This window comes from Carassius gibelio, chromosome A3 (genome assembly GCF_023724105.1).
Source record: "Carassius gibelio isolate Cgi1373 ecotype wild population from Czech Republic chromosome A3, carGib1.2-hapl.c, whole genome shotgun sequence".
Taxonomy (NCBI): Eukaryota; Metazoa; Chordata; class Actinopteri; order Cypriniformes; family Cyprinidae; genus Carassius; species Carassius gibelio.
This window is the reverse complement of record NC_068373.1, coordinates 17,858,939-17,871,832: the sequence shown is the minus strand read 5'-3', so window position 1 is coordinate 17,871,832 and position 12,894 is coordinate 17,858,939. Positions and strand designations below refer to the sequence as shown.

At 33.8% G+C, this 12,894-nt stretch overlaps 2 protein-coding genes across 2 annotated transcripts in view; both read left to right on the top strand.

Moving 5' to 3' along the window:
- LOC127957127 (deleted in malignant brain tumors 1 protein) overlaps positions 1-3,077 on the top strand; it is a 60,893-nt gene extending 57,816 nt beyond the window's left edge. Inside the window, exons 28-29 of the mRNA XM_052555518.1 lie at positions 86-327; positions 2,587-3,077. Of these exons, the coding sequence (XP_052411478.1) occupies positions 86-327; positions 2,587-2,751 (407 nt within the window). The 3' untranslated portion in view covers positions 2,752-3,077. The remainder of the gene's footprint in view (positions 1-85; positions 328-2,586) is intronic.
- Positions 3,078-7,728: 4,651 nt separating this feature from the next.
- On the top strand, positions 7,729-12,181 carry LOC127950387 (caspase-6-like). Its single transcript, XM_052547399.1, has 8 exons — positions 7,729-7,852; positions 8,040-8,078; positions 8,385-8,424; positions 9,531-9,671; positions 10,400-10,476; positions 11,035-11,210; positions 11,302-11,449; positions 11,599-12,181. Exons 1-8 carry the CDS (start codon positions 7,822-7,824, stop codon positions 11,838-11,840), a joined length of 894 nt encoding a protein of 297 aa, XP_052403359.1. The 5' UTR covers positions 7,729-7,821; the 3' UTR covers positions 11,841-12,181.
- The last annotated feature ends 713 nt before the right edge of the window (positions 12,182-12,894 follow it).

Genomic DNA, 12,894 nt, shown 5'->3' with positions numbered 1-12,894 from the left:
TTTTAACATTTTATATTCCATCACCACTGTTTATTAACAACTTCCTTTAATTAATTTCCCCTTCATCTCTATGCAATGTCTCTAGCTGCAGCTAATACATATGCAGGTACATCCCATGACAAGAAAAATGAAGAGGATGATGACTCTGATTATGAAAATGTAGAATTTAATAATAAAAACATGCATCATGATGACTCTGAAGAGGACTATGTCAGTGTGGACGCGGATGACTCTGAAGAGGACTACGTCAATGCAAACTTTACGGAGGTTAAAAGTGTGGAAAACAAATCTGATGATAACATTTATGAAATCTATGGTGATGAATACTGAGTAAAACATTAAAATTTGGCTCTAAAAAGAAATATGGAAACCCTGATGTCAATGAAGAAAATCCAGTTGATTGTGACTGATTTATCTTTGTTAGGCCTAATGAGGATTGCTTTGAGAAAATAAAGTGATATTATGTGTATTATACAGTTGTGTAATATAAATGTTGTGTAATACTTTCAAAAGTAGAATAATCAATTGTTCTTCCAGGTTAATTTGTTTGTTGCTAGTTTTTAAACTGTGAGCCGAACCCCCAGAGGGCTATGGAGGGGGACCCTAAACAATGATTAAAAATTATCTTGAGCATTCTATAAAATAAAATTAATAAAGTTGCAAAGTCCCCATTTGTGTGTGTGGTTAAGGTATACCATATGTTATGGGGACAAAATTTTCCCACAAAGTTTGCTCTCAGTTGTTGAAGTTCTAAGACTGGCAAGAGCAGAATCCAAATCTTCAGTACTTTTCTTGCTTGATCTGTCCGCTGCTTTTGAAATGGTTAACCACCAGATCCTCCTATCAACCCTACTGGCAAATGGCATCTCAGGAACCACACTTCAGTGGTTTGAGTCTTACCTATCAGATAGGTTCTTCAAAGTATCTTGGAGAGGTGAGGTGTCTAAGCCTCAACAACTAACTACTGCGGTGCCTCAAGGTTCAGTTCTTGGACCACTTCTCTTCTCTGTCTACATGGCATCATTAGGTTCTGTCATTCAGAAACATGGCTTTTCATACCACTGCTATGCTGATGACACTCAACTCTACCCTTCATTCCATCCTGATGATCCGACGGTTGCTATTCGCATCTCAGCTTGTCTAACAGACATTTCTTCCTGGATGATGGACCATCACCTTCAACTCAACCTTGCCAAAACAGAACTGCTTGTGATTCCAGCAAACCCATCGTTTCATCACAATTTCACCATCAAGTAAGGCACATCAACCATAACTCCTTCAAAAACAGCTAGAAGCCTTGGAGTTATGATTGATGATCCGCTGACTTTCTCAGACCACATTGCTAAAACCGTCCGATCCTGTAGATTTGCTTTATTCAACATCAAGCAGATCAAGCCCTTTCTTTCGGAACATGCTGCACAACTCCTTGTTCAAGCTCTTGTTCTGTCCAAGCTGGACTATTGTAATGCTCTCTTGGCAGGTCTTCCAGCCAATTCTATCAAACCTTTAAAATTAATTCAGAACGCGGCAGCAAGATTAATTTTTAATGAGCCAAAAAGAATACACGTCACACCTCTGTTTATCAATTTGCACTGGCTTCCAATAGCTGCTCGCATAAAATTCAAGGCATTGATGTTTGCCTACAAAACTACCACTGGCTCTGCACCCATTTACCTAAATTCGTTACTTCAGACTTATGTGGCCTCTAGAAGCTTGCATTCTGCAAGTGAATGTCGCTTGATTGTGCCATCCCAAAGAAGCACAAAGTCACTTTTACGGACTTTTATATTAAATGTTCCCTCCTGGTGGAATGACCTCCCCAACTCAATCCGAGCAGCTGAGTCCTTAGCCATCTTCAAGAATCAGTTTAAAACACATCTTTTCCATCTTTATTTGACCCTTTAACTTTAACACTCACTATTCTAACTCTATTCTTAAAAAAAATCTAACTACCTTTCTAATCTTTTTGTATTCTATTTTCTTTTCATTTATTATGCAATTGTATATGTGTGTGTGTGTATGTGTAAAGACCTCTAACTAGCTTGCTATATTCTTTTTTTTATTATATCTGTTTTCTTTTTATTTATTATATTTTTTTAAATCCCATGCTACGTGTACTGTGTTAACCTAACTGAGACTTGTTATACCATTTATATATCATTGTTCTTTTTGTTGTTTTTGATTGTTTCCACTGTCTTCATTTGTAAGTCGCTTTGGATAAAAGTGTCTGGTAAATGAATAAATGTAAATGTAAGATGGCCATATTCAAAATCCTTGTCCTTGTGGGAACATTGTTGGTCCCCATGGGAAAACAAGTTTATAAATCATACAGAATTATTTATTTATTTATTTTTAAGTGTTTGTGTATGTGTGTGTGATTTTTTTTTTTTTTAATTGAAAAAAATAGTTTAGCATTTTCATGAGTCATTTAGTGTAGTTCTTAATTTAATTTAGAAACATTCACAGAGCTGTTATCAAAATAGCATAGACACAAAATTGAGAATGAATGTGTGCATATTGTAAATCAATGTAATGCACATGGCTACTTGAAGCCTTTGAGAAAAATAAAATATTGTTTACAAATAGTTTAAATTATTTAGAGCTGCCTTTGGTCAAGGCAGTGGGCAAATCTGGCTGGATGATGTTAAATGCTCAGGAAGTGACGGAACCCTCACACAATGTCCACACAATGGACTAGGAAGTCATAACTGTAATCATGGAGAAGATGCTAGTGTTGTTTGTTCAGGTTAGTCAAAATGTAAGTACCTTCACACATTATTTATGGTGAAATGAGCAACAGAAATTACAATAGATTCATGTTTTTCATCATTTTTCAACATTTTTAAATAATAAACTTTTTCTTTTGCAGGCAACGTGCAGATGCCGACCCTTTCTTTGACCAGTTCAAAGAAAGTTCAGCTGTTTCTCCTGGAGAAAATATCCAGTTCAGATGCACAACACCTAAACCAAGATGCAATGCTAATGCTTAATTCCAGCTCTTCAGAAACAGAAACTACAGCTGTCAATAGTCCAGAGCAACACTATCAAGTCACCTTCGAACAAAACTGTAAGCATTACTGTAGGTGAGTGTGTTCAGTTTATTTTTATTGCCGGCATCCATCATAGATTACAAGCAAGTGAATGCAATCTGTATTTTTTTATAATGAAAAGATGCAGTTCTTGAAGCCATTTTTACTTTATTATTTTTGTTTTATTTTATTCAGTTAGCTTTATTGTTTTAGTTTCTGTAATCCTATAAAATCATTCTTTTTGCTATTTTAGTGAACTTGCAGCCGCCCAGCATTTCTCACAGTGCTCCTGATGCATGCAGGAGTTTTCACTTGTTCAGGCAATCAGATATCACCAGGACAGAGTCGATCAAACTGTCAAAAACTCTGCCGCCTTCTTTCCTGAGGCAGAATATTCAAATGAGGGAAACTTCAGTTGTGTTTATGAAGTTAGTGTCTCCTCACGCAACTTCAATTCATCTGCCTCTGAACTTCTGCTCATCATTATCACATGTGTAAGAGTCTAAAAACTAGCTGGACTGCTGGTAATTAACCCTGATGTCGATGAAGAAATTAAAGTTGATTGTGACTGATATATCTATGAGGATTAGACAAAAATGGGTTAGCTATATTTCTTTTGGTTTTGTTACTTTCTTTCTTTTGGCACAATCCAGTTTCCCTCCAACCTCCCCAGTTCTCCAATATGGTAAAGCTGCCGGTGTACTGTATCTAGGATTCTATGGTAAATAATAATTTTCCTTTATTCTTATACCTATTTTATTTTTGTTTTGAGTAAATAACTGTCACAGTCTTCAATAATAAAACAAGATTGCTTGATTTAGTCTCCAGTTAGTTACTTTCATTTACACACTGATACACACATACAAACACATTCATGTCAACCCTATCTCACGCTACCTGGGGGGTATTCCAGAAAGCAGGTTATGTGACATACCCGGGTATGTTTGATAAGTGAGCGAATAACCTCAGCTTTTGGTTCCAAAATAAGAGGTTACTTTCAGGATAAGTAACAATAGTAACTTGCTCTCTTAAGATAACCTGCTCTGGAGAAAGGTGGTTTAATTTATTATATTATATATATTTATTTATTACACTTTATATTTTAATCTCACAAATAGATTGGCATTTTCTATAATATCTAAATTCTGTATGAAAATACATATCTGATATGACTACATATCTTGCTATATAATCAGCATCAAACAAACAATATAATTCATATTCTGAAGGATTAAAGATTAAATGAAAAAAAAAAATAATAATTATTGCACAACCATCATTTAGGTGGCAAAATGCACTAAGCATCTAAACGACCATTTAACAAAAGAAGAATCAGCATGGCACGCTTTATCTTAGCATCCATTTCCCTAGTGACCAGTCGATTCATCACTCTGTTGAGAATGTCTTGAGTCTTAACCAGGAACATAACTCTGAGTTGAATGAACTTGCTCCTGGATGTGTTTTAGGAACCACATACTGTAGGGGAGACCGGGGATGATAGTAACACTTTTGTTTTAGGGTCAGTAACTTAGTGGTTGTTCAAGCTAGAACTTTCAAACTTTGATACATTGTAACTACTTTGTCTACTAAAAAATACATTTACTTGAACTCGTACTACATACTCACAGGTTATGTGATTTAACGTCAAATAAGAGTTCCATTGTTACACCAAATGACCTCTTGTAGCGTATCAGACCCGAACCAGACAAATTGAAGAGTCGATCAGGACTGTGGTTGAAACACAAGCCGAATTCCTCAGAAAGGCAACAGGAGATCGTAAATCATTATGTGCTTACGTGTTAGATTAGTTTATATGTCTTAGATTTATCTAATAAAGCCTTATTCATATTGAAAAGAGAAGTATCTTATCTATAGTGTTTTGTGTTACAAGTTAATGTCTTAAACTGCCGATCTTGTTACTGTGCTAATTGATAGTGTTTTCACTATAGTTTGGAGATTAATATCCAGCGCAGATTTGATGGTAAACGGCTCGTTCAGTGAATCGCAGGGCGTCTCAGTGATCAGCCGTGACTATATAAAATGTGTCTGTGTGTAGTGTATTTCCTTTAGAACTTCAAACTTAAAACTATAACAAATGTTATAATGCTGTGTGTGTCGGTGTCAGTTACATGCACAAAATGCAGAAATTCTCATCATCAGATGAACCATAACACTCTTGGTAATTGGACTTGTGCCTTTTGCTTGGTTTCTTAGTTTTCTTCTTCTGTCCCTACCCAGACACCAATCTCTTATTGTAATTTTTTTTATTATTATTATTATTGTTTTTATTGCCCATTTTCTGGTGTTCTTAACATTTGTTCTTAACAGTTCTTAACTGTACTATCTCCACCCCTAGCAACCATTACATGCAGCTAACTCTTTTAGCAGGTGGGTTTGAAGTTAGCATTAAGGTCCAGCACCAAATGAAACTACAGAAATTGCTTATTACGATGTGAGTCAAATGTTCTTATCTACATTACAAAGAATGCTATGCAAAAAATGATCTTGATGAAAAAAAAAACTTTCTTCCTGTTAGATCAGTTTCAGGAAGTAGGGGGATAGTGTGGGGTTTCAGAGTAGGTGCATAATGGCGGCTGAAATCTTCCTTTGGTTTTGAATGGGGAAGAAACAACAAGAAACTCCAGTTAAAAGGCAGTTAAACTTGAAAATCATCTTAAATCTCAAACCAATTTACCTATCAACTTTTAGCAATTATGGGATTATGTTATTATATGGTGGGTTATGGACTTTTTTTACACTGTGAATATTACATGTTGTGTCTTAAATGTTAAAAATGGTGACTTCAAGTCACATCAGTACACTACACTTTTGTCAAATGTCATAATAGATTAGTACAATAGATTGTGTCTTTTAGTATAGATTTTTGTCACATGTGGCTCCTGTTTTGTATAGAATGAAAGTAAATAATATATGGACTGAATGTCTTTATAAATTTTTGCTGAGTTCTGTTAACTTGAAATGTAATTTATACCATTAATGTGTTTACAGGTCTATAATTATGAATCAAGGCCTGTGTAAAGAAATATTCATTCCATATTGTGACCATTTTCAGCATAGTAGGCACATAATTAAGAATGAATGTTGTGCATGTTGTGATGTGACATGGTTACCTGACTTTCCTTTGAGTCTTTGAGGGAGAAAGGAGAAAAAAATATTTAAAATAGTTCAAATGCATAACCTTATAATAACTGTGGGTTTCTTTCTTTTATTTTTATTTTTACTCAAATCCCTTTGAATCCTATTAAAATGTTTTTATAAAATATAATCTTTATATTTAATAATATATTTTTCAAACAGGATATGATAATAAATAAAGATAGGGTATTAATCTATTTATATATATACAGTATATATATATATATATATATATATATATATATATATATATATATATACACACACACACACATACACACACACACACACACACATACACAAGTCCCTTTCTTACCTCTAGAGAAAATAGCTGCATCAAAAATAATATAATTAATATAATATAATATAATAATAGTGAATGAAGTTTGTTGTGAATTGGTTTTCGCTTTGCTACTGTTCGGACGTTCTATGATACCCAGATTTACCTAGCCTTATCTCCAAATGACTACAGCCCCATTGACTCCCTCTGCCAATGCATTGATGAAATTAATAGTTGGATGTGCCAGAATTATATTCAGTTAAATAAGGAAAAAACTGTCATTGCATTTGTAAACAAAGATAAAGTGTTCAAGGTGAATGCATACCTTGACCCTAGGGGTCAAACAACTAAAAATCAAGTCAGGAATCTTGGTGTGATTCTGGAGACAGACCTTAGTTTCAGTAGTCATGTCAAAGCAGTAACTAAATCAGCATTATATCATTTAAAAAACATTGCAAGAATTAGATGTTTTGTTTCCAGTCAAGACTTGGAGAAACTTGTTCATGCCTTTATCACCAGCAGGGTGGACTAATGTAATGGGCTCCTCACTGGCCTTCCCAAAAAGACCATTAGACAGCTGCAGCTCATCCAGAACGCTGCTGCCAGGATTCTGACTAGAACCAGAAAACCTGATCATATCACACCAGTCCTCAGGTCCTTACACTGGCTTCCAGTTACATTTAGGATTGATTTTAAAGTACTTTTACTCGTATATAAGTCACTAAATGACCTAGGACCGAAATATATTGCAGATATGTTCGCTGAATATAAACCTAACAGAGCACTCAGATCACTAGGATCAAGTCAGTTAGAAATACCAAGGGTTCACACAAAACAAGGGGAGTCCGCCTTTAGTTACTATGCTGCCCGCAGTTGGAATCAGCTTCCAGAAGAGATCAGATGTGCTAAAACACTAGTAACATTTAAATCTAGACTCAAAACGCATCTTTTTAGCTGTGCATTTATTGAATGAGCACTGTGCAATGTCCGAACTGATTGCACTATATTTTCACTGTTTTATTTTATTTTATTTTTTTTATGTAAAATCCTTTTCTAACTGTTTTTAAATGTTTAATCATTATAAAAGTTTTAAAATTGCTTGTTTTATTTGTGTTATTATTTTTCTTCATGATTATTTTACTTTCTTTTATGTAAAGCATTTTGAATTACCATTGTGTACGAAATGTGCTATATAAATAAACTTGCCTTGCCTTGAAGGTCCGCCTGTCGTGTTCATGTTTCATCAAAGAAAGAAAGAATTTAACGCGGAAGTTGTAACCAGTTCTGTCTTTGCTGTGGTTGGTTAGTTGTTAAACCTTCCACAGGTTCGCACTGGTTCTCTCCGCTGAAACAGCGATGGCAAGTCACGTCAAGAGCGATGAATCTGGTAAGGTGTTTATCTAGTTATCCTGTTACAAAAGTAACTAAATATTTATACACAGTTAATGCTGTTCGTGAAACATTCTATTCACGATCATGCAAAACAAATATTATTTACAAACAGACTCTTCTAATTCAATATCTCAATTCATATGCTTTTAAAAGTCCCTAATTTGGTTCTTTGTTCTCCCTAGGAACTGTGGAGATGGATTGCGCTTTAGCGGGACTGACAGGTAGAACTGAAACTAGTTTATAGCTCGTGTTTGATCCGAGAGAGAAGGACCTGTATGTAAATAAAGAATTTGCCTTTGTTAGCTCTGCTATGCTTGACAACCTGCTCAACAAGCTTGACCTCAGTGTGTTCACTGAACTTCAGGTCTTCTTTCTAATACACGCCTTAGACCACAGTTATTCCAATGGCTTTCACTGTGGTTTAAATCTTGTTGGCTTGCAAATATCCTCTAAACGTTTGCGCATTTCATATTCTTGTTTTGCAAATCAAGTTTAGTGGCTCGTGCTGATTTAATCTTTTCTTTCAGTAAGAGAGAACATAACAGAAACGGATGGCTTTAATCAAAGGTAAAACCCCATGATACAACATGTAGTTGCAACATGTAGAAATTGTACAGTTTTGGGTTTAAGGCAGGGGCGGACTGGCCATCTGTGTGATCTGGAGAATCACAGAATGCACGCAGTCATCACCTGTCCATCCCCCCCCCCCCCCCCCCCCGCCCGCCCAATCTGTTTTACACTCCAGTACTTTAGGTGGCAGTAATACACCTTTAAATTGTAGGCCAGCTGCACTGGCCGTGGCCGCCAAGTAAGAATAAGAAGTGGAAAGGTAGGAAGAAATTACGTTAACGTTAGATAGAAGAAGCATAGAAACAAACAAACAATATGCTTAATGTGGTCGGGGGTAAAAAAAAAAACGGAAAGAAAAGGGTGGGGCTGAGAAGGTGAGAGAAAAAAAAGCGGAATTTAGATACTTCAACATTTTAGATGTAAAATGTCACATGCAGTAGCTAATATTAAGAAATATGTTGTGCGTTTACTTTTAAAAATGTTGGTAACATTACAGTTAATGCTTACAAACTTTGAAGATTTTGAATACAGAAGTTAAATTTGTAATGGTGTATTTTCATTTAGATGTGGTATTATTATCTGTGCAGTAAGATTAATTAATTAATAACTGCATAAATTAAGATTATTAAGTAACAAATTCATTATTAAGTAACAAATTCATTTTAAGACAGCATGGAATATATTGTAAAATATAATGTTATAACAGGATATTATATAAACTATTCCTTGCCTTCTTGGAATAAAACCTGTTTAAAAAAAAAAATCCATTCCATCATTGTTTATTCAGGTTGAGCTTAGACCAAGAGCAGAGAAAGACCCCCACTCCGGCTCAACATCTAGTCAACATCAGTGCTATTGCTATAATTTAGATGGTATAGTATCATGAGCCACAATTAAAGTCTTGTGACACTCATGCCATGCGTTATTGTTGTTGTTGTCGAGTTTACGTGCGCTGATAGCTTTGGGCCGGGCCTAGTCAAAGTCCAGGGCCGTTTTTTGGTCCCAGTCCGTCCCTGGTTTAAGGTTTAAGTAACTTATTCACAAAATTTTGTTTCTACATTTTTATATTTATATTATTTTATTATATCTCATTTGTCATTCAGTCTGAATCCTAGTGAGGAGTATAGGATGGACCACAAGAAACGAGGAATGGCTCTGATCTTTAACCATGAGCGTTTTGACTGGAAGATCATGATGAGCAACCGCTCTGGCACAGAGGCAGACAAACACAACCTTGTTAGAAGGTATTTGGCTAATGTAATGACATTATTTATAGTGCTCAAATTATATATAACCATGTCAACCATGTAGATGCAGACTATTTTGTCTGTGTCTTTTTAAGTCATGGGGAAAATGGTCACATCTATATAAATAAATATATATATATATATATATATATATATATATATATATATATATATATATATATATATATATATATATGTATGTATATATATATATATGTATGTATATATATATATATATGTGTATATGTATATATATATATATGTGTATATGTATATATATATATATGTATATATATATGTATATATATATATATGTATATATATATGTATATATATATGTATATATATATGTATATATATATATATGTATATATATATATATATATATGTGTATATGTATATATATATATATGTGTATATGTATATATATATATATGTATATATATGTATATATATATATATGTATATATATATGTATATATATATATATGTATATATATATATGTATATATATATGTATATATATATATATATATATATATATATATATATATATATATATATATATATATATATATATATATATATATATATAATATTTTATTTTATATTAATATTGCTAAACAAACAGTGTGTTGGTTGATGTAGAACCAGTTTTCTTGTCTTTTATTAAAGTAACAAAACAATAACTAATTTGTAAATTTTCTTTTTATATCTGTTGTCAGATTTCAAGATCTGGGTTTTGAAGTGAAGGCTTATGATAATTACAAACGGGATGAAGTTATGTCCATAGTCACAGAAGGTGCCTCAATAATTTCTCTTTAATGCATGTTTTGAGAAATGGGAGCCACGCTTAAATATCCCAGGCTACACACAGCAGCTACTGTAATCAACAGCATCTTTGGCATTATTTACATTTTTCATTATTTCACACATAAACATCTATGTGTATGTGTGTGATAGAACTATTTTACAATATTCACAGATATTGTTTTTGTTGTTATACTGTATATAGTTTAAAAAGTTAAAATGCTCCAGGCTCTACTCTTGATTACCACAAACAAATTGCACTCTTCTTCAATTTGAAATTTTCAATTTGAAAAACATATCTACATTAATATACTTACAACTGAAGTCAGCACTACAATAAATATGAAAAAAAAAAGCATTTGTAATACTGTTTCAAAATTAGCTACAGCAATGACTGGTGTGCTAGAATCAACCTCATCATTAATGTAAATGCATCAAAGTGTTTTATAACTTGAGGGGAGAGTGTTCTGTGGTAGTCGACAGCATGTCACATCATGCTCCAGATAAAGTATGGGGTCATGTTTTATCCAGAGTATTCATCTGTTTTCAGCTGCTGCTGCTAACCATGTAGATGCAGACTGTTTTGTCTGTGTCTTTTTAAGTCATGGGGAAAATGGTCACATCTATGCCTACGATACGAAAATTGAAATTCAAGAAATCACTGATCTGTTCAAGGGGGATAAATGCTGTAGCCTTGTTGGGAAACCCAAGATCTTCATCTTTCAGGTAATTTGTCCTCCTTCCACAAAATGTCCTTATGTAGTATGAATACAGATTTCATGCTGCTTGTAAATGCCTTAATTTCTTTGAACAAAAGGCTTGTCGTGGTGACAAACATGATGAACCTGTGATCCCAATGGATGCAGTGGACAGTCATATAGTCAATGAGGTGGTTGTAGATGCGGGGGTGCTCTGCACCCTTCCAGCAGGAGCAGATTTCCTTATGTGCTACTCAGTAGCTGAAGGTCAGTGCTTTGCTTTTGTTGTTTACTTTTTTTAACCAAGATTTTCTAACGTTTTACTTTTACAAACTGGATTTAATTACATTCTTGATTTTACAGTAATATCTTAAAGCATTAAATAAGAAAATAAGAATGTTCTTCTTATTTTTAAGGATATTTCTCTCATCGCGAGGTGGTAAATGGCTCATGGTACATCCAGGATCTGTGTGACATCCTCAGGCATCATGGGTCCACACTGGAGTTCACTGATATCCTGACGCTTGTTAACAGGAAGGTTTCCTTTCGCAGTGTAGGAAACTGCAGGGATCGTTCTGCTATCGGCAAAAAACAAGTGCCTTGCTTTGCGTCCATGCTTACTAAGAAGCTGTTTTTCAGGCCTAAGAAGGAACAATAGAATTAGGGCCCTATTGCAGGTAAAAATTCAGACATTAGATTATTTTATTTGACTTATTTTTAAGTAATGTATATCAGTCCTTTACACTACACTCATGATCTGTTAAGTCCTGTACCTCCAGGACTGTTGAGAACCTACTTTAGTTTGGAAGTTAAGAAACACGGCAAGAAACTCCAGTTAAACTGCTAAAAAAAACTGAAAATCATCATTTAGCACAAACCAACTGGTCTAACAGCTTTGCATGCGTACTAATTTTTACAGAGTATGGAATTATATGGGGGATTATGTTTTTTGTTTAAACTGTTTCTTACATGTTGTGCATTAAATGTTGAAAAGAGTGACATTTCAAGATCTGTCCACATCAAAACACTACTTTTCTGACACCTCAAATATTTTGTGTTGTGTGGCACTTGTTCTGTTAAAACTTAAAGTAATTATATATGATATGAACTGAATGTCTTCATACATTCTTTACTTGGCTCTGTTAACTTGGAGTGGAATCTATGTCCCTTTTAATGTTGGTGCAAGCCTTATAATATGTAATTTGGCTGTTTTCTGTCTGGTTGGAACAAGGATTATTGGAGATATGGGATTTTTGCAACATATTGTATAATTATCTTAATACAAAGCATGCAGTTGTCAGCACTGAATAGACTTGCCTCTATAGTCAAAAAACATTCCTCTGACTTGCTCTATATTCCTCTGACTTGCTTTATATTTTCCACATAGCAAATCCAGGTTTACAGTGCAGGTTTAAACTGTTAAACTGAGGTGATTTTTTAACAGCAATTTCATAAAATCTTGACTTATAAATCAACGTTTATAATGTAATAATACACTGAATTTTTTTGTATTGCAAGCATGCACGTCTATTAAAATAAAGAGATACATTGATAAATAGTATACTAAATCACAATTTGGTCTAAATGAAATTTAATTTTCTGTTATACAACAAATATGTGTAAATAACTTAAGTTATCAAAAGATAAAAAAAAGTTTTAAAAAAATTATAAATAGTGGTTTGCTAGAAGAAAAAAAATCATGCTTTTAGTGT